Source organism: Cricetulus griseus (assembly GCF_003668045.3).
Source record: "Cricetulus griseus strain 17A/GY chromosome 1 unlocalized genomic scaffold, alternate assembly CriGri-PICRH-1.0 chr1_1, whole genome shotgun sequence".
Classification (NCBI taxonomy): domain Eukaryota; kingdom Metazoa; phylum Chordata; class Mammalia; order Rodentia; family Cricetidae; genus Cricetulus; species Cricetulus griseus.
This window is the reverse complement of record NW_023276807.1, coordinates 196,538,989-196,561,559: the sequence shown is the minus strand read 5'-3', so window position 1 is coordinate 196,561,559 and position 22,571 is coordinate 196,538,989. Positions and strand designations below refer to the sequence as shown.

Sequence of the window (22,571 nt, the reverse complement as noted above, 5' to 3'; positions counted from 1 at the left end):
AATGGCATGAAGACAGATATGGTACTGGAGAGATAGTTGAGAGTTCTACCTTCAGATTGGCAGGCAGCAGGTAGAGAGCAGAGACACTGGACCTTGCTTAAGCATTTGAATCCTGAAAGACCACCCCCCAGTGGTCTTCCTCCAACAAGGCCACTCCCCTGAATAGTGTCACTCCCTGGTGACTAAGCATTCAAATCTAAATGCCCTTTGGAGGAAGACACGGCCAGAAAAATCTCAGGAATACAAATTCCCATCAGATCAAGCACCCCAGGAATTAACTCATGAACCAGAATTAGCAGGAAGAGACCCACAGTGATGTCAGGAATCCCTCATCATCTAGTTCTCCTTTTGATCACCAGGAAACAAATAGCTGTGGATTTGTAGAGATTTCCTCCATCAGGCAGGTGTGGTGGTGTGGCCCTGTAATGCTAGTGCCCTGTAATGCTAGTGCCCTGGAGACCAACTCCAGCTCATAGTAAGAGCATGTCTCAATAAACAAACCAAGAACCCAAAGAGCCACACCTCCAGGCACACCTTGATTATGTTAGCCTCTGGACATGCCTAGGAATTACTTAGGTTAGCTGAGGTGGGAAGATACACCTTAACTGTGGGCAGCACTGACCTAGGCCTTGACTGGATACAAAGGAAAACTGGGAACGAACATAAGCATCCATTGCTGTGAATTTCTCACTGTGAGTGCAATATAGGCAGCTGCCCTGAGCTGCCACCACCATGATGGACAGTGCTCTCCAACTGCAAGCCAAAATAAACCCCAAATAAACTTCATTATGTTGATTCTTGTGTACTTATCATAGGAACAGGAAAGGTAATTCATGCGGTAGGACATCTACTAATGAGTATGGAAGGGCAGGCATGTTAAAAACAGGGAAATGCTTGAGAGGTAGCTTCATAAAAAGAGAATTTTCAAACAGCAGTCTATAAGTACACCGTGTGCACAACACCTGTTAACAGGGAAAACACATCCCAATCTCAGTGAGTGAGTGAGGCATGGTGACACATGCTTGTAATCTCAGTCAGCACTTAGGATGAAGACTCAGGAGGATCTCTGCGAGTTTGGGGTCAGCCTGGGTTATACAATAAGTTCAAAGCCACTTTAGCTACCTTGATGCCCAAGTAGGTGACACAATTTAAGACTATCCCTCCCCTCAAAAGAAGCTTAGACACACTGTTTCAAAAGTAGGGACAGAGGCTGGGGGTGGCTCTGAGAGTGAAGTGCTTGCTGTGCAAGCATGAGGACCTGGGTCTGGATTCCCAGCTCCCACTTAAAAAGCTGGGTGTGATGGTTTGTTCCTGCCATCCCAGGAAGCTGGCAGCTCCTTGGGCTTTCAGGCTAGCAATTATAGTCAGTGGGGTCCTCCAGGCTCAACCAGAGACTCTGTCTCAGAAAATAAGATGGAGAGTGGTAAAGAAGACACTGGATGTTGACCTCTGACTCCCTGGATGCACAACACATATGTGCACACACACACACACACACACACACACACACACACACACACACACACAGAGGCAAGGACATTGTTTGTGGGTGAGAGGAAGAAAAAAATCTGTTTTCAGAGAAGGCAAAGACATTTTGTACAAACAGTATTATGGTGAAGGAACCGGCTTCCCTTTTGGCAGCCATAACAGCCGAACACGTGCTTGCCATAAACCTGCCTTGGTCACTTAGAGGTCAGATGCCTGTCTCGTGACAAGGAACCTTAGTCACTAAAAGGTCAGATGCCTGTCTTGTGACAAGGAACCAATCAGAAGTTAGCTGGTGGCGCTATGCTTTACGACCCTGGGTGTGCTTTACGGACAAGCGCACGACAATGACGTAGAGAGCATAGCAACCACCCTGGGAGGGCCTATGAGCCATAACAACCAGTTGACCAATCAACACAGGGCAAGCCCTCCAAGCCTGGAGGCACACCAATCATGAGCCTGTGCGTAAGCCTGTGCGTACCCCTAGACACTCCCCTTACGCTGCCCTATAAGATCTTTGGGGAGACCTTAGGAGCCGTCTTTTTCTAGCCGTCTGCCATGGCGGGTGGGTGAAAGACCCGAGCTAACATGGGGTTAGTTCGTTAAATTACAATAAAGCCTCGTGCAGTTTGCAGCAAGCTCTCGAATCCGCCTGGTGATTGGGGTGACCGCGAACCTGGCCTGAGACCCCGGATACTTGAGTTTTCGGGGGTCTAACAATGGGTTTATGGACTTGCATTATAACTACATGGATATTCACTTTACAATTGTTTCTTTGGGTGTAAATGCATGACACATGCAATGTGTAGTTGGCATGATACGTACAAAAGAAGGACAATGCCCATGTAATTAGATTTTTGGGTCTGTAACGTAAATAAAAATGCATTTTCTAATCAGAGATAATGGATTGCTCAGGTTCTGTTGTCTCACATTCATTGATATATATATATATATATATATATATATATATATATATATATATATTTTTTTTGTAGCCTGGTATACAATCAAAGTTCATAAATATTTCATGTGTCATGTTTTTAGTGAAATATGCAGTGGGTTTGTATGTAACTTGGTGCTATTTGTAATTAAATTAATTTTATTAGTGATAAAAGCAAAAAATTACCCCACATTTAGCAAATTACCCCACATTTAACAGCTTAAGACAACATTCTTTTTTTATTGAAATACTTTTTATTTTTCCCTTTTTTCTTTTATTTATTTATTGCCAGTTTCTAAAACTGAGCTATGCATTTTCCCTCCACTCCCTTCCCTCCTCTCTTCTCCCCTTTCACCTTTTTTCCTGTCCCCCCCATCCCATGCTCCCAATTTCCTCAGGAGATCTTGTTTATTTCCCTGCCTAGGCGGATCCATGTATGCTTCTTAAGGTCGTCTAGGTTCTCTGGGGTTGTGGCCTGTAGGCTGGTTGTAAGACAGCTTTCTTATCTCATGCTCTCTGGAGTCAGAAATCTGATCAGACTTACCTGGGCCCTCTGACTCAGGGTCTTGCAAAAGACTGCAATCAAGATGTTTATAGCCATAAGAATAAAGAGATCCTAGGGGCTGCAGAGATGGCTCAGTGGCTTAGAGCACTCATTGTTCTTCCAGAGGACCTGGGTTCGATCCCCAGAACCTCCAAGGTGGCTCACAACCATTCTCTTCTTCTGATCAGGCACATACATGCCGAACATACCTACATGTAGGTAAAACATTCACAGACATAAAGTAAATATTTAAAAATGAATTTGATCCTGTCACTTGTGATCACATAGATGAGCCCAGAGGACAATGATAAATGAAATAAGCAGACACAGAAAACCAAAGACCGCCGGGTGGTGGTGGTGCACAACTTTAATCCCAGCACTTGGGAGGCAGAGACAGCCGGATCTCTGTGAGTTTGAGACCAGCCTAGTCTACAAGAGCTAGTTCCAGGACAGCCTCCAAAGCCACAGAGAAATCCTGCCTCAAAAAACCAAAAAAAAAAAAAAAAAAAAAAAAAAAAAAAGAAAAAGAAAAAAAAAAAAAAAGAAAAGAAAACCAAAAACAAAGACCTTGTTTCTTATTCGTATGCAAAGGCTGAAAGGTGACCTCATAGGACTAGAGAGCAGAATAATGGGGGGGGGATGGGAAGAGTGGGAGGCAAGGTGGGGGTGGGTAGAGAGATGTTGATGAGTGGGTATAAATATAAAGTTGGACATAAAAGTTAAATTAGTGGGTTCTATAGCTAAGTAGAGTTAACAATGATTGTACATATCAGAAAACCCAAGAGAAATGATTTATTTAGTACTTCTAAGGAAAAACAAACATGGTTGAGGTGATGAATCTGTTAATAATAGATACACTTATTTGATTATTGCATATAACATGCATGCATCAAAATGTCCCATGGGGTTCCATGAATATTTATAATTAGGAGTCAGTTTTTGGAGAAAGATATGGCTGGTGCTGTCAGCTGACCTCAGAGGGTCCTACTTACTTCCGAGGACACACACTTGGTTGTTGAAGGAGTTCACTCCTTCTGCACAAGGGCCTGGGAGCTTTATACCTTAGTGGATGTTAGCCTGGATGTTAGCCGGTGTTTCCTTCAGTTTTCTGCAATGAATCTCTTCACAGCAGCTCACAGCAGGCAGCTGGATTCCATCAAGAAGGTAAACAAACAGGCATTTCTGTAACCTAATCAAGGGGGCGGCCCCTCAGCTATTCTTGCTCTTTTCTTCTCACTAGAAGCATGCTTCTGGGTCCAGACCACAGAAGGGAAGGGTTCTCCCCAGGGTACGAAGACTAGAAGCTGTAGCTAGAATGTGTCCCCTGAAAGCTCATGTATTAGAAATGCAATCTTCAAATTTCTGTGTTGATATGGGGCTTCTGGGGGTGTCTAGGCTTAGATAAGGTCCCGAGGTTGGAACTCTGATGCCAGGATTAGTGTCCTTGCTTGTGTGTCTACCCATCCATCACCATCCACCCATCCATCTATTCATCCATGCATGAATTCATCCACCCATCCATCCATCATGCATCCATCCATCCTTACTCTACTGGATCTAAAGCACCAGTGGCTTTCTAAGAAGAGAAAGGTACCCAAGCAGCAGCACCTGCTCTTAGCCCATATGACACCCTCTGCCATGCCCTGACACAGCAGATGCCAATTACCAGACCTCTATGACAATAAGAAATACAGCTCTACTTTATACATCACTCGGGTATTTTGTTAAGGAGCAGAAAACAGACTAAGATGCCAGGATACTGGGGTCCTAGCATCTCTTTTCCAAGCTGCATGTGGCTGTAGCTAGCTTGTCACATGATGGTTTGGGGAACTGCTAGCTGTCACTAGATAAAATCCTGATAGCAGTCCTCTATGACCACATGTAACTTCTGCATGCTTAAAGAGCGGGGCTGCGATTCTATATTTAACAGACATCTGGGGCTGTTTTGGAAATGACTCCTCTTTTCTGCCCATAGCATGCTTTTACACAGGGCACATATTTTCCAAAGTCACCTAGGTTTGAGGTGCCCTGGAGGGACACTACACACCTTTTCTGAGGTGTCTCTAGGGATCCAAAGTGAGCTGTAGGTGAATTATAGCAGATGGCTCAGCCGTTAAGGATGCTTGCTGCTCCTCCAGAGACCAGAGTTTGGTTTCCAGCACGTAGGCAGGGGACATATCATCTACTTAGCACTAGTAGCCTAACAGAACCTATTCTCTGTTTTATATAGCTAAGTAGGCAGTTGAGCAAGTAGGGTTATTATCTTTAGGGGTTTGGAAAATCTGGTGATGACCTATCTGTAACCTCCTTTAGCTGGGTGTGGTGGATCTGCAGGGTGACACTGGGGACCTTCATTGCTGCAGGAGTGTTGAGGACCACAGTGTATGGACCTTTCCACATTGACTCCAGGTTCTGGGTCAGGATCCTCTACTCCATGAGGTCACCAGGCTGCAACCTGTGGGCAGGTTCAGACAGAAGCAAGGGTTCAGTCTGGGGAATAGTCCCTCAGGTCTTTTGCAGGGTGTAAGGACTTGAGGAGGGAACAACTAGTAAATTTTGCTTTATGAACTTCTCAATATGGGTGCACCTGGCCTTTAGGAGGGTGAAAGGTAGGAGCTTGGCCCAATTTTCACTGGTCTCAGGGACATTTGTGGCTTCTAGGCACAATGTCACTTTCAATGAACATTTAGGACCTTTACCAGATTTAGGGAAACTTTGGTCATGAAGGTGAGGCCACTGTGACCCCAGGAAGAGAGGCAATACAAATCTAGTAATGTTTTTTATCTTCTGATAACAGCAGAGAGTATGGCTCTCATGTCCAGCAAGAAACACCATTTGCCTCTTGTTCAGCATCTTTTCTTTTTGTCCTCTTAGTTTCTTCCTGTGTCCCTTGTAGCTCAGTTAAGGGCCCCTTCTCTCTATAGAAGGCCCAGTGGACACTGGCAGTGGCTAATACACATCAGCTGTCCAGTACATAGTAATGGTTTTGCCCTTCCCCGAGTGAAGTGCCTGGGTTAAAATCACGAGCTCAGCCCTTTGTGCTGAAGTCCGCCAGCTGAGTGACTAGGCCCATGTTATCCTGCCCAAAATGACAATTGTAGCCCCAGCAAACCTGATTCCATCTTGCACAAAACTGCTCTCTGTTCAGGTCTGCAGCAGTCGAGTCCTGGAAGTGCAGACTCTGGCTGCAGTGGAACTCAAGAGTGGAGGCTCCAGCCATCCCCGGAGCAGAGTGGCAGATGCAGCAGCCACAACTGCAGGGGTAGCAGCAGCCAGGGCTAGGTTTCTGCTTGAGATGGGGAGAGCTGAAGCTGCTCTGGTCCATCTTTCACCACAGCTATGAGTGTTTGTGCATGGCCAGAGCCTGCTGGTTGGAGCTGGAGGGGCTGGGTCCAGGACAGTGCCTGGACCACATCTCCTCTTCCCAGGGTTGGTACTTGGCCCATGTGTATCCACTGCTGTGTCCCCCACCTGGTTGGTGGAGTCTGATGACCCTAACTGGGCTGCTGTTTTGGAAGTGTCTCTTTTGGGTTATTGTTAGGCAGCAGGCTGGCTGGGTTGATGACTGAAATTTTGTAGAATCAGATATGGGGCTGGCCCAAGAGGAGTGCCTGATAATGTGTTATTTGAACGTTATACATCCGCCTCTCTAGGGTCCCCCTCAGGAGGCCCATTACAGAGTGTGAGGTGGTTAGGAAGAGTTCCTGGCCCAAAGTCAGTTTGTTTATTAGCATGATTGTATTGGCAATTGCCCAGAAAAAAGCCAGCCAACTGGCAGAAGCACGATCAAGACTTTTGGACAGTTAGGCAGCTGGCCTCTTCCAGGGTCCCAGTTCCTGGGCAAGGTCCCCCTTTGTAATCATTTATGTAGAATAGGTCCCCTCTTGGGACCTCTTTTATCTTTTTTTTTTTCAGAGTCACAGTTATTGTAAATGCTTTGAGCAATTTCCAATCTTTAGGACCTATTCATATTGTCAAATCCTTCTAACTTCTGAAGTTTATTTTTTAATATCATGGGACCAACTGCATGATAAAAGCAGTATTTTTTTAGCAGCTGCATTTAATCCTAAGACAAAAATTATCAGAACCTCCTTACCTTGGTCAGTGTTTGGGTACAGATTACTGATTGATAAAGGATATAAACCCGAAAGAGGAAGGAGTGTAACCACTTCCCCCTTCCCAGGCACATCAGGTTGGGGGGGGTAGTGGGAGGGGGTGGTACACAGCTTGGGGCAAGTAACCAAGCAGTTAGAGTCCCAAGCTTGTGCTTGGGGAGCAAGAGGGGGAAGTAAATGTCCTCCAGCAGGCCTGAGAGGACAGGCAGAAGTTTGGGGTTACTCGGGGAACCTGGACAAACCAACAAGAGTGCACAGGTCTTAAGCTGGGATGTTGGGGGTCTCACACCAGAGAAAGCCACCAGTCAACACAAGAAACTGGTTGGGTTCCTGAGCTTTCCCAGTCACCATGATCTGGCTTGAACTGTCATAGGACCACCTGACTCCAAAGGATGGTCAATCCATTTCACAGAAACAGTCATTGTATCCATTCCCCTCCACAAAGCACAACAGCAATGCCCTACAGCCACACTTGCCACCTGAAGTGGGGGTGGGAAGGTGGGGTGTAGGTGTGTGTGGGGGGGTGTGGGGGTGTACAGATAGAAGGGGGAATGCTGCATGGGTGGCTCAGTGTGGACCATGAGTCTCTGAGAAGTTGTGTGTCATCCCAGGGGCAGCAGCAGTTGTGGTCCCAGGAGGGCTCACTCTCCCTTCATTTTAGGTCTTTTTATCCAATCAACAGAACTGACAGAAACATGTAGAGAGATACACAGTAAAGACAACCAGGGGTGGTTGTACCTTCATGTACCTGAACAGACCAGAGGAGTCTGGTGAAGTCTCACCTGGACCCCAGCCATGGATCCCCACCACCAGCCTCTTCTGTGTGTCCTAAATAGAGGGTGCCTTAACAGACTTCTCTCTACTGGTGACAGACCAGGTGACTTTCAGTTTTGTCCCCCTTTAGGGGTAGAGGTGTATGATTCCTCAGAAACGTTAGGCAGCAATCCATTAGCGGGAATCCCAGGGTCCTGGAATGTCTCAGGTTGTACCTGCCCCCAGGAGCTCCTTGACTACCACATTCCCAGCTCTAAGGGGCTCTAGGTCACTAGTGCCACTAGATCTGGTCTTGGCGATCTCACTGGGGTCTCCAGAAATGTTGTGAGATATATGCCAAAGAAGACTACATGGACATGGGTTCAAACCCATAAAAAGTCTTTATTAGCTAGCCAGCAACTATGCTGGGTGTTTGGGATCCCAGTGTCACATGAGATTTTTTTCTCAGAGTAGACATTTAAGAACAAAAGTCACATCCTGGGTTGACGCACCTCATTAGCAAGAATTGTTAGCCAGAAGCAGAATTACAGAAGCCAAAAAGCAAGTTCATACACCTAGGGACTTTCCCAGAACTGGGACTTTGGTATATTATGTCTTTGTTCTCATTTTAGCAGGTGTTGTTGCCTACTTACTTGGTTTCAAGGCCTTAATGGTTCTTCCATCATGGCGTCAGTTGTTTTAAGGTCTGGGGGCCTGTTGCACTGATACTAAATTGATGTAGGCAAGCTATTGGCTTCATTGTTTGCCGGGGAGTCTTTTCAGTACAGTTAGGCTAATTATAAGTGCAATTATCTATGATTTGGGGCTTTGTTGTTTTTAAAATATTCTCTAGTAGTGGTTTGAATGAGAATGGCTCATAAGCCCACATGTATGAATACTTGGTCCCCAGTTGGTAGAATTGTTTGGGAAGGATTAGGAGGTGTGGCTTGGTGGAGGAGGTTTGTTATGGGGTTGGTTTTGAGGCTTCAAAGGCTCTAGCCACTTCCAGTTAGCTCTCTCTGTCTCCTACTTCTGGATCAAGATGGGAGCGCTCAGTTGTTCCTGCCCCATGTTTCTGCTCTAACCCTGTAAGCCCCAAATTAAACACTTTGGTTCATAAGTTGCCTTGGTCACCTGTATTATTACAGCAATGGAAAAGTAAGTAAGACAACTCAAAATGGCAGCATGTGGTAACGGAGTGTTCTGGATTGTGTGACTTTTAACTTTGTCTCATATTTTTAATTAAGTTCCCAGTGCTTCCTAAGTATGAAACCATTGAGGTACTTTATGAGCTTGATTGAAAAGGTATTTCATGGGTTTTTTTTTTTTTGATGATGCTTGATAATCCTTATAGTTTTAACATTCCAGTAATAGAAAAAAAATCAAGTCTTTTGAGTTTGTACATTCTTTGCCAGGGGGCATGATAAATTCTAGACACATTCATTGTTATTACTTCCAAGACTAGACTGATTTCTGAATCCTCGTTTGTCTTGAAGACTGGACTGTTCTCCCTTGTCAGTAACAGATGAGACCTGATGATGCCCTTCACTAAGTCAGGTGATTGTGAAAGGCAGGGAGAAGTCCCAATTGTCAGACCTCACTTAGCTTTGCTCCATCTGGAGGCCATTCTGAGAAGAGAAAGCCATTCATTCAAGGCAGTTCCAATAAGAGAAAGTAGTTGGCCTCATTCCAACATCAGACTCAGAAGATCTAAGAAGGGATCCAGAATTTTCATTCCTGCTAATTTCCATGTGACAAAGTACTGTTATTTGTCAGTGCCACACTTTGAGAAGTATCGGTCTAGTGTGCCTGGCTAGTGAATGTGGGGGTTGTTCAGGTTTTGATGTTTATGGGATTTCTGTTTTCCCAGAGTTCCAAAAATATCTGGCAAATAGGCTTAGAGAGATCATTGTGACTAAATGAATAACCTTCGTAGTTAGCATGGTAGTTAATGTTATCAACTTGACAGCACCTGGAATCACCTAGGAGACATGCCCCTAGGTACACCCATGGAAGATTATTAGGTTATTAGCTCTATTATATAAAGCTTTACTAGATTAGGTTAACTTCTGGGCATGCCTATGTGGGACTGTTTTGATTTGGTTAATTGAAGTGGGGAGACCCACCTATTATGGGTGACTGGCATACTAGATTGGATAAGAGGGGGGAAGTGACCCGGGTACTAGCATCATCTGTTCCCTGACTGCACTCACAGTGCAACCAGCTCTTAAACTCCTGCTGTCTTGACTTTCCTTGATGGAGTGCCTTGCAGCTAAAAAGCAAAATACACTTTTCTTCCTTAAATGTTGCTTGTGTAAGAGTACTTAATCATAGCAACAGAAAAGTAACAAGGATAATTAGTTTTTCTTAACCTGGCTAGGTAGTGTATGTTAAAACCCATAGTAATCTCAGTCAGGAACTGTAACCTATTGTCTAGGAAAACTGGGAATGTAGGGAGGAAGAGAAAAACAGTATATGCTCAGAACGCTTCTCCTTTCCCAGATGGTTTATGGGAACACTGAAACTCAGAAGCAGAAAGTGGTGAACTGCAATGGAACTGAAAGGACACAAACCCAGTCACATGGTGGGATCCCCTAAAGAGTCATGTGGTGGATACCTGAGTCAAAGTGGGATTGATTCCACGAGCTCTGCCTCCTTAGTCACCGAGCAGTTATTTCCTCTCTCCTTGCTGTCTGAATCCAGTTCCACCTTGAAGGCCTCTTCCTGACATGTGTGATGGTAGTAACACTTTGATTTTTCATGCTTCTATGCTATCCCTTTGTATATTGATGGCCATGCTGCTTGTTCAAAAAACACCATGCTGTGACATATTCATTCCTGGGCCTATCCTATACCCGAATAATGACTTTGAACCATGAAACCTTAATGACTTGAATTCTTCTGTGCCCAACATTAATTTTTGTTCACATTTGAAGGTCAGATATATTCTTTAACTCATTTTTATCTTTTGAGGAGACTCTTGCAGCTGGGCTTCTCTGGGCCTGCACATACAGAGTCTCTGTGTTCCCCTTCAAGTAAAAAATACAAAACAAAACACAATGCACACACAAAAAACAAAACATAAAAATATCCTTTCTTCTAATTCTGTGGGATGCACAGCAGGGAAATCCAGGGTCAGGCAGTTTTTAAATTCATCATCCTTAGCTGGGAGCTAGGGTCCAATACAGAGACTGGTACAAAGCCAGGCTAGACACAACCATTCTTATGCTCTCTGGTGCCCCTGCCGGCCACATTTACAGTTCACATTTCTGTGTGAGCCCTCACCTCCACCAGACAGCCCTCATTCCAAAGCCTCCAGTTACTACAGCTGACCCACCCACTACTTCATGGTGTGAAACCCACCACTCTTTCAGCCTCTTCTCCTGCAAGCTTTGGTCTTAAGTCCCATACTTCTGCCAAATGAAGCTACTAAGCCTGGACAGGCTGCCCTTGTTTGTGCTTGCATACATTTGCATTTCTGGTCCTTCAAACCCAAAACTTGGCCTTGGTGCCTCTTCTCTTATTTTCTCAGTCCAATTCTAGACATCTTTTCAAAAATATTTTCATGTAGAAGAAATACTTATTGTTGTCTGTTACACAGAGAAATTCTGTCTCAAAAAACAAAAAAAAATGGAAAAAAAAAAGAAAAAGGAAAAGAAATACTTATTGTCTCAAATTTTGGAAAACATAGGAAAATGTCAATTGACAAGAGCAACTATGGTTCATGTTTTCTTTGATTTATTTTTTCAAGATATGTTTCTTGGTGTGCATATTTATTGGTCACATCTTAAAGTAGTTTGTTTTTAATCACTTAGCATTACATGGTTTAAGTTTTCTCCTTAGTGTTTATGTTAATTGAAAAAAAACTTTTAAAATAGTTATATGCTTAGTGAATATATTATATGTAAATCAAGGTATATTTGAAGTTTTGTTTGTTTAGCCCTTATTCTGGTAGTTTATTTCTTTTTCTTTTTTTGCTACTTAAAGTAAGGCTACAGTTTTTAAAAATATAGTTCTGGCAGTATCTCTATTTCTTCTTTTGGAGCAAAATTCCATCTTGGAAATACTGGTACCCTAGGTCTTCTCATGCTCCTGTCATTTAGTAAGGCTGCTACCAAGAAAGGGTGTAGAAATTTACAGACTTACCAGAGGTTTGTGAATATTTACACTTCAATAACCTTCTGGATTTTGCAGGTCACAGTGTTTTCTGCTTGGTCCTCCATCATTTAATTCACAGCTTTGCATTTCTTTGGTTAAGGTGAATGATTTTCTACATTTCTGGACTCTATGTGTTCCCTCTACTGTGGACTATCTTTGAGTGTCCTTTTCAGTTGGGGTTGGTTTGTCTACCCATTTACAGTGTTTTAGGGAAACATCTGTTCTCTGTGAAGTTCTTCAGACAGGTCCACAGGTGGCTTTTCCGGGGATGTCTTTGCTGCATGCTCACATTTACTACTAAGAGTTGCCAGTTGTGTTACAATCATTACAGTCTTGTCTCCCTCCAGTGGACAATGAGCAACTAGCAACTAGCACCTAACCAGTTGCTATGCATGAAGCCTGTTATGCCGATGATGATTTACTGAGTTAATGATAAATCAGGGAAGGTCCCTGTGCAGCACCTGGACATGAGTTTCATCAGAGCAGTTTGTTGGCATTTCATGGAAAACAAACAGGAGCAATAAACTTTTGGCTAAGCCTGGGAAATTTTGTTTAAGGTAATGCAAGTGCCAATAGGACTTAGAAAAGTTCACACTTTCAGAGCTAGAAATTGAAATATTGCTGGCAATTGTTTGCTCATTAAAAAAATCAGATGTTTGTCTTTTACCTCAAGAAGGCAATTTTCTCCACAAAATATTATATTACATTTATTTATTCATCTGCAGTTTTATTAAATTATCTGGACAACTGTCTTAGCATACCTTCTAAAAGAAGGACACAAAAAAGATGTACTTCCTCAGAACAAAAAAAAAAAGAGGTGTCATTAATATTTAACATAGAAATGAAAGCCAAACCAAAACCAACTGTGTTTTCATTGTGTTATACTCAAATTATACTTTCTATATCCCTAATTTGGCTTTTTCTCAATTTTGCTATAATATATACATATACATATATATATATATATATATATATATATATGTGTGTGGTGTGTGTGTGTGTGTGTGTGTGTGTGTGTGTGTGTGTGACATACACACATTAATACCATCTCTGAGAGCTCAGAAAAACTAGAGGTGAAAAAAGTAAGTTTTCTGCTAAAATGGAAGGCACTGTGGGCTGGAGGCCTTGAGACCATCTCAAAAACTGAGTGTTCAGGGTACATAGGGACTTGAGAACTTTCTCATGTCCCCATCTATTCATTTATAAAAGATAAAAGCTCTTGTCATGAGCTGGAGCTAGAACCTTCTATACCACTGCAAGGGAACCCCCCTTTCTCTTTTGGGCATAGTGTTGCTGACCTGTGTAAACTCAGGTGTAATTAAAGTGCTCCAATTGTCCTCTTGAACCATGCTTTCCTCTGGTTCTGCAAGCACTCCTCACAGGAGCCTCAGTAACATCTCATTGTCTCTACAAATAGGGAAGGAAGCTGCAATAGGCCGGTGTGAAGGCTGCTGTCATGACTCTCCACAGAGACTAAGTCCTGGCTGGGCCTCTTCATGCCTAAATGCCCTGTAAGTTCACACAGCTGAAATAGTAAGTAATACAGCTCTCTGGTAAGTCACACTCCAGTGTTTTACCAAGAAATAAACCCCTTTCTTCAAAGAATCCATCAATGTAATAAATGAGGCTCCATGAATTGAAAATTTTAGAATCAATACCCACATTATTTATTCCCACTGACATCGCTGCCTCCATCTACAAGAGACCAGACTTCAAAACATGACAGTTTTCTTTTTTCCACTGTGAGTTGTGGAAAACACTACACGAGAGTTGCCCATCTTCACCCGAGGCCAGTGAGCTCCCTGAGATGGTCTCCCCAGATGCCTGACCTGGACTGGTAGACAGGTTTTCCAATTCACTTCTTTGAACAGTATCTATAATTCAGATTATTCTTAGGCCATTTGACAAAAACAAACCAAAAACAAACAACAAAACTAAGAACAAACAACAAAAAATCCTGGAGCAATTATGCTACAAAATAAGTTAGGTTTTCAAAAAAAACAAAAAACAAAAAACAAAAAAAAACCAAAAGACAAAAACCAAAAAACCAAAAAACATAGTGTGAGCCATTGGTAGGCTTATTTAAAAATACCCACCATAAAAATTTATAAACAGACAGTGGTGTTTCTACCATATTTAAATAAAAATCCACAGTTCTCAAGACTGCTCTAAAAACTTAGGGCCACCAGGTACAAATGTTGGGACAATTAATATCACTGCTATAAAACTTTTAACAGTGTCTACAACATACACATTACAGTTGCTGTTATTAGCATAACATTTTAAACTGGACCAAAATGGTTTATGGATACAGATGGACAACCTACTGTTAAATCAGATATGTTTGAAAACACATGTTCTAGTTATGGGAGATATTTTTAAATCTACTTTTATTATTTTCAGTTGTGTGTGTGTGTGTGTGTGTGTGTGTGTGTGTGTGTGTGTGTAGGTCTGTGTCTGTGTGTGGTTTTATACACACGAGTTGCAAGTGCCCATGGAGGCCAGAGACATCAAATTCCCCTAGAGCTGGAGTTATAGATAGCTGTGGCCCACCTGAATGGGTGCCAAGAATCAACCCAGGTCCTTGGAAGATCAGTACATGCTCTTAAGTGCCGAGCCATCTCTTCAGCTCCCCAGGGAGGTAATTTTTAATGATTGTACTGTAGGTTTTTTCCAATCATAGTCCTTTGAGTGTGTGGTATATTTTCAGCTTATCAGAGCACACAGAGTCCTCACAGAGTGGATTCCGTCTTAGATTGGTAGGAATGGCTGTGCCAGTTTCTGAAGACCAGAGGTCTTATGAAAATCTTGTGAAATAACATCCGGAATACTGAAGTCCTGAAAATGATGAAAATCCAGGGGTCCACGATTGAAATCACAGACAGAAAACGCAAGGCCAGGAGATCTTCCAAGTCTCCTTCAGTTGTGTCCGAAAGTTTGAATGCTCCATAGTAAGCACGATACTGTTGGGGAGAAAACAAACAAAACCCAAAACATTACACAGATAAGGACTTAGAAGGCAGATGGAAGGAATGAATTCCATTACTTTGTTTATCTTAGCCTGGAGTTCTCACACTATGGCTGGTGGATGTGGATGAGGAGCTTGAAAACTGAGGTACAGCTAGGAGACCCATTTGACTGGCTCCCTGAAGGCTGTCCCGCATTCTGGTCTCAGGTTTCCAAGAAGCTGCCAGATTATGAAGACACTACCAGGCTTCACACAGGGATTTTTTAACTAGTGTCTTTACTCGCATACTTTATTCAGCTGCTCTGTCCACTCTTACTAGTTTACTTAGAAGTAATTGCCACACGTAGGGACACACCAATAAATGGAGCTTTGAACGGAAGTAAAAAGACAGGAACTATGAGGATAAAAAGACACAAAGTGACTTGAAGAAAGAACTGGTCACCTCATGTGAATTCTTCCTTTATATTGTTCATGAACATTTTTTTGTTTTGTTTTGCTTTTTTGAGACAGGGTTTCTCTGAGTAGCAGCTCTGGCTGTCCTGGAATTCTCTTTGTAGACCAGTCTGGCCTAGAACTCACAGAGATCCACTTGTCTCTGCCTCTCAAGTGCTGAGATTAAACGTGTGCATCACCATTGCCTGGCTGTAAATTGTTCCTGTCATTAAGATAGATTCTATATAAGATGCCGGGAGCGGGTACTCAAAAATAGATGCCTGTTCACCTGTGTCCAGCCACCTGCCATGCCTTGATCTCGCCTTGGGTCCCTGTAGTTTTCCTCAGAGCTCTGCCAAGTGCCTCAAGTCATGACTCCCTGCTATCCAGGTCACATTGCTGTCTAGATCAGCACAACCTCAGACCACCATTGTGAGGCTGGATAACTTTTCTTTTGGCATCACACTTCCCATGCCTACCGAGTTTCTAAATCCACAATGACACAAAGTGACCCTAATGGAACAGAAAATACATACATCCAATATTAGTAGGGGGAACTGTGGCTAAGAGCACTCGAGGCCACCCAGAAGCATCTCTCCAAGAAGATGCACATTCCTAGAGTCAATCTCCTTAGGTTTTGACTCTCTTCACTACAACATTTCAGTAGTCTTGGCTATTTAAGCCCAGTGCATTTGGAAGACACCTTACAGAGGCTCCCCTGTTACTGCTATATGGACACCCTTTCTCATTCTTGCTTCATAATGCCAACAGCAGTAATGATGGCTGATGTCCACTTAGAACCTTCAACTCCCAGGCATTATTCTAAGACGTTTTGAAATTTTCATTTTCTCTTTAGAAAAGTCTTGTGAGTAAAGACAGCTATTATCTCCATTTTACAATCCTGGAAATGGATTAAATAGCCAAACGGTCTTTCAAATTGACTTCAAATATTACCCCTTTTAGGAGCCTCTTTGAGCCACGGGCTAAAGGTCTAAGTGTCCAGGTTGGAATCGTCTCTTCAGATGTGTGGCTTCAGGGAAGATGTGGCTTTCTTATTTTTACAAAAAAAGGTCACTGTGCCTGCTTTCCAGGATTCTTGCAAAGATGGAATGAGACAGTGTGAGGAAAGCTGCGGGAACAGGCTCTGGAATATAATAAACACTGGATAATTAGCTTGCATATGCTTTTTTTTCAATTAGGAGTTGCCCATTTCCTCTGCTACACTCTACTTTAGCCTTAGTTATTACCCTTTCCTTATATCTTATTCCAGCACTGGGATGTTTTTTCTCATTTTGTATCTCACTGAGTTACAGTGTGTGTTAGATTAGGTAGGTACCAGATATATGCAGAGTGGATATGACTTGGACCACAAGTTAAGGTAGATTTAGAAATAAGCATTTCATTGATGTGTTTTATATTTGTTATTTTTCTCTGCAGAGAAGCAGTGAAATGTAATTCCAACCAATGCAAGAATGTTTGGTAATGGAATGATACATGTATAATTAAAACAAACCATTCTATCCTTTTAAATAAAAAATATATTTATTTACTTTGTGTGTTTAGGGATGTGACACCATAGCACACATGTGAAAAATCAGAGGATAACTTGTGGTTCTCCTCTTCCATCATGTGTGTTCTGGAAATAGACCTGAGACCAGCAGGCTTGGCAGCAAGCACCTTTACTTGCTGGGCCATCTTGCCACATCAAGCTATTTTCTTTCTATGCAATACTTATCGAAGGCGACTCTACTATGTTATCTTTAATTTTACTTAGTTTTTTCTTCAATGCAGGGGATTGAATCCAGGACTTCACACAAGTCCTAGGCCAGTACTCTGTCGTTGAGATAAACCTCTAGTATCCTTATCTGCAAATTCAAGCCATTGCAGCTGTTATTAGAAGTAAATTATTCTACAACTGGAAATTTTCAATTGGCTCAATTTACATTAAGAACTTCCACACAGAGTTTGGGGAGAAGGAGCAGTAGTTAAGAGTATTTATTGTTCTTTCAGAGAGCCCAAGTCCAGTTCCAGCACCCATGTGGGATGGCCTAAATTGCCAGTAACTCCAGCTTCAAGAGTTCCAGTGCCCTCTTCTGGCTACTGCAGGCATCACATGCACACACCCTACCCATATACACATAATTAAAAAATAAAAATATTTTGAAATATAAAAAGAGCATTCATTTGAAAGAGCTCCCTCAGATGAGGTTAGGAGTCATGGAAAAGATGTTTCTGTTGCCAACTTGGTGGCTTTTTACATTTGTGTTGGGATTCAAACTCAGGCCCTCACGTTTAATGGCAAAGCCCTACAACTATATTTTATAAGCTTCTTAAGTTTACTATATGATGTGCTTGACACAGATTCAGACACTATCCATTTAAATACAGGTTGTATGGGTCCTTAGTAATTCTTAAGAGTATTAAGAGGTCTCTAGACCATAAAAAGTTTGAGAACTGCTGCCTTAGGCTAGCACGCCATCTCCTGCGGAGATTGTACTTCCTGATTAATTTGCTATAGTCAGCAGGACATAATAATAAATAAGAGCCACAATTAGTAACAATACTGATGGTAGTTAGCAAAGCTAGGCATTGGGTTCTGTGATGAGCGCATGGACACACACACACACACACACACACACACACACACACACACACACATATTCCAAATTGTTTGGGACTAGATAGGTTTTTGGTTTTCCCCAGAATGTGTAATATGTGCATCCATCAAGACATTGGTGTAGAATACAGCCCTCCACAGCCACCATTTTCATGAGACGTATGTGTTACACTCCTGTGGTCTGACACAGATACACTGTCTGGATTCCAGCCTTTCACTTGAAATCATCTATGGGAATTTTCCACTTATGGCAGGACATATGTCCTCAAAATGTTTTAGCTTGTGAAGCATTTGGGATTCTGCTCAAGAATGCTCATTGTGGGCTGGGGGAATGGCTCAGTGGATAAAACCCCTGATGTGAAAGCTTGGGGATCAAAGTTCAAATCTCTAGAGTCCATAAAGCTGATGGCGAGACAAATCTGCAATCGCAGTGCTCCTATTGTGTCCTGGTTGGGTTTTTGTCAACATGACAGAAGTTAGGGTCATCTGAGAAGAGGAAACCTCAACTGAGAAAATGCCTCAGGAGGGCCCACTCCATCGTGCGTGGGTGGTGCCACCTATGGGTAGGTGTATAAGAAAGCAGATTGAGCAAGCCATGAAGTGCAAGCCCAGTAAGCAGTGTTCCTTCAGGGTCTCTGATTCAGTTTCTGTCTCCAGGTTTCTGCTGAAGTCCCTGCCCTGGCTTTTCCAATACAATGTGATGTGGAACTGCAAGCTGAAATCAGTCCTTTCCTTCCCAAGTCGCTTTTGGTCATGGTGTTTATCACAGCAACAGAAACATAGCAAGATAGGAGGCTGCTGGCCAGTGTGTCTGGCACATGCCAGCAAACAGAGAGACCCTGTGTCAATCAAAATGTCAGGTGAGGATCAATGTCTGAGGTTGCTTCCTTATGTGCATCATGAAATGCACATGTCTGTACTCATAGGTGTGTGTGTGTGTGTGTGTGTGTGTGTGTGTGTGTGTGTGTGTGATTTTTAACCTTTGTCAATCCTACACAACTCGTGCGGTATTCCTCAACAGATGAGGTCAGCCAGCAAATAATCCACCATGACAGCCACTGAGTGCTGAACTTGACCCAGAACAACAGCCATGGAGAGGAGAGATCTCTTAGACATCTAGGAAAAGACAACTCCTGAGAGGAATGCTGTGTGGCTTTCACTTATCCAGAACTTTATAAATTGTTTTCAAATATCTTGGTTCCTTTAATTCAAATTTCCATAAGGTGACACAGATCTCCTTAGAGAGGTGTCCAAAGGCATTGTCTGTTCCATTGTTTTACACTATTTCCTGAGTTATTCACATTAAAGCATCCAAAAGCTGCTTCAGATTTCCATGGATCTAGCTACTGTTTGCTTTCATCACAGCACAGGTAAGCTCCAACTGGTCTGGAGCTTTTTTGGTAAAGGGCTGGAAAGTAAATCCTTCAGGTTTTATAGGCCAAAGTGCCAAATAATGAATGTTATATAACCAGGAAACAAACATTTCCCCACAATATTTATTTATTATTTTATGTCTATGGTTGTTTTGTCTGCATGTATGTCTGTGTACCCCATGTGTGCTTAGGGCCTCTGGAGACAGAAGAGGGAGTCAGATCCCCAGATGGTCTTGAGCTGTCATGTGACTTTAGGAAATTAAAGAAGCATAACAATAACTGGGTACAACTTTTAAGTACATACCTAATAGGAAAAATTTAATAATTTGGATAGTACTTAGCTTAATTGGGGCTTTAAGTTTTTGGTGCTTATCATCAAACTGATTACAACTATTCATTTCAATTTGGGAACTGCCAATTTAGTGTGGTTGTTTAAATGCGATAACTCAAGCTGCAGCAGCTTCTTCATTCAGCCTCTGCCATCTTCGCCTTGTAATTTGGAACCCAAGTTAATGGGATTCTTTGCTATCTCATTGGTCAAGATAGAAACAAAACCCTTCAGGACAGATGAGGACACAACCTGCCACCTGTAACCCCTCCCCCCTCTGCACCCTCTGGGGGAGGGCAGTGCAGCTGCAGCTGCCACCCTAGAGTTGAACTAAATCTGTGTTTATCGCTCACTTCTGTAAGTCACTCTAGATGAAACAACCCCTTTCCTTCTCTTCGTCCCTTTCTAAGCCAAAACCCAGAGAGGACCTCTCAGACAAGTCCGTTTCCAGCACCTCTAAATTAAAGGACCGACCTAACAAAAATAAAATGTTACTTTGCCGGTCAGGGATCTAACAAAAATAAAATGCTACATTGCCGGTGCGGGCTTCAGGGAGGAGAGGAGCAAGGTCTTTGGCACAGAGATGACTAGAGAATTCACAGACCTGAGCAGAGAGGAGGGGGCATCTGCCAGTTGGAGAAGGTTTTGCTGAGTCTCTCTAATCCTTTGTTCAACATTCCCTCTTCTCCCTCTACAAATGGGGTCATGCCTTAGGGCTGTGGAAGTAGTCCGCTCTCCTGGAGTGTTGAGCGCAAAATCAACCCCCCCCCCAGCCGGAATGGTAGAGCCGCATCCATAGAACTCCCACCTTCCCACTGGGCCTAGCCTGAGGCGCTCAGTTTTCCGAACTTTGGTGCCCAGCAACTCACAATTAAAGGCAGGGAACACATAGTGAAGAGCACTGTCATCAGAGCCAGCAGCAGGAGGTGGTCCAGCTCCTCCAGGGGATGCGGGGACTCTTGCCTATGACCTGAGCCTGCTTGGGGGTGGTCCCTGAGGCAGGAGCGAGGGTGGCGCCTCAGGCGCCGGTGCATGGTATAGAGGTTGTGCATGGCACCCAGGTTGCAGAGCACGGTAGCGAGGACTAGCAGCGCCATGAGGCTGGAGTAGAGCACAGAGAAGCCGAGAACCGACAGCGAGCGCTTCTCATGGACCATCTGGATGAAGCACCAGGTGCCCGGGCAGTACTGTACGAACTTCCCAAAGCCAGTGAAGGGGAGTGCGCAGAAAGCCAAACTGAAGGTTCCCACAATAGGCGCCACCAGTACTCCCCTGCGCAGGGTAATGTGCCTTTGGTAGAAGAAGGGATGTCCCAGAGACAGCCAGCACTCCAGCGCCATAGCCAGCAGCTGTAACGTCGAGGCTAGCCCAAAGAAGGACATAATGAAGGCGAAGGCTTGACATAATTGATTGCCCCCGGCAGGCAGCAGTTCCTGTAGGCTCCGGTTTTGCGCATAGGCAGCCAGGACCACCGGGCTGATTAGACACTTGCCCAGAAAGTCGGTGACTGTCAAGCCACACACTAGCACGTAGAAGACAGAGGGTTGAGGGTGCAGCGGCCGCTGCCGGCAGGACCCCAGGCCTGACCGCGCCAGCAGCACCAGCGCCAGCAGGTTGCCCAGCAGCCCTGCAGTGAAGAGCACGCCGCCCATCGTCGCCGAGGAGCCCTTTTCCACCCAGGGGGATGCCTGGCAGCGATAGAACGACGCATTCATAGTTCTTGTGGCGTCCAGCTGGAGGAGAGGCTGAGGCAGGGCCAGGTGTGGAGGAAGCCAGGGCTGCTCCGGGCAATGCGCCGCTGGGGCACAGAGAAGTTACAACAAAGAAAGATCAGCAGGCAGTTGGGTGTTGTTCACAGTCAGTCCTCCTATCTAAGATTCCGGGTCACACCCCTAGAGGAGGGCGGGACGTTGATGTAAGTATTCCAGCTGGGGGCGGCTCTGCTGTGAGCTCTTGCAGATCCTGTACCCAGAGTCAGAAGCAGAGAAGAAAGTATCCAGAATCTGAACACCTCAGGCTGGTCCTTCAGAGGAGGCAAGAGAACTGCAGACACAGAAAGGGAACTGACTAGGCACCAATGGAGTGAAGGGAAGCCACAGAGGTGGTGGTAGCCAGTAACTTGGCAGATGACCAGGCCAGGAGACTGAGAAAGGGCTATGGTCTACTTTTCTCAAATGAGTTTAAATAACTAACATTTGCAGCACTCCTGAGCCTTGGTTCCCATTCTCTTTTAGATCTCTGCAGTGTGGGGATTTACTATGAGGTGAGAAAACAGAGGACTTGGAAATCAGGGCATCTGGTTAGCCTGGCAGAGGTATCCAGTGGCAGACACCAGGAATCAGGTATTTGTTGAGTCCACCTGTCCTCTTCCATGGCTCCTTTTCCCAAGAGGCTGACCAAATTCCCGGGCCAGCCTTTTCTGCACATGGGAAACCAAGAGGTGATATGATGCGGGTGCCAGAAACCACCAGGACTGTGTAGCCAGGGTGACAGGGATATGGTTAAGAGCACTGATGCTGCCATCAGGCCTGGGTTCAAGTCCTGGGTCTGCTGTTCCTGTGTGTGTGAACTGGGGCATGCTCAGCTTCTCAAACAGCTACATCTGTCCTGGTTGCTTGGTGACTTTGAAGGATGGAGACGAGATGTAGAATGTGCCTGGGGAGTCCTTGGTGCATGCAGTGGCCTTAATTTTATTGGGGGAAAGCATTTCTTTTTTGTTAGTTAGTTTTGTTTTGTTGCTGATAGGTAGCTGCAAATTTCAACATGGATTTTGAAACCAGAACCCACTAGCCTTGGTTTAAAGCGTCCCCACTCTTCTGTCCTGTGACTACGGGAGAAAACTTCTTCCTTTCTGGCAG

General features: G+C 44.0%; 1 protein-coding gene across 1 annotated transcript; it reads right to left on the bottom strand.

Moving 5' to 3' along the window:
* Positions 1-14,630: 14,630 nt before the first annotated feature.
* On the bottom strand, positions 14,631-21,428 carry LOC100774999 (prostaglandin D2 receptor). The gene is made up of 2 exons (XM_027389281.2): positions 20,583-21,428; positions 14,631-14,958 (listed from the first exon to the last, which is right to left on the bottom strand). Exons 1-2 carry the CDS (start codon positions 21,426-21,428, stop codon positions 14,728-14,730), a joined length of 1,077 nt encoding a protein of 358 aa, XP_027245082.1. The 3' UTR covers positions 14,631-14,727.
* Between the last annotated feature and the right edge of the window lie 1,143 nt (positions 21,429-22,571).

Bases quoted from the DNA above. Each gene is read 5' to 3' on its own strand.
- LOC100774999 (XM_027389281.2), bottom strand. From the start codon at position 21,428: ATGAATGCGTCGTTCTATCGCTGCCAGGCATCCCCCTGGGTGGAAAAG. The intron at 14,959-20,582 runs GTGAGTTGCTGG...TCTCCCCAACAG, and splicing joins TGTGTTCCCTGCCTTTAATT to TATCGTGCTTACTATGGAGC.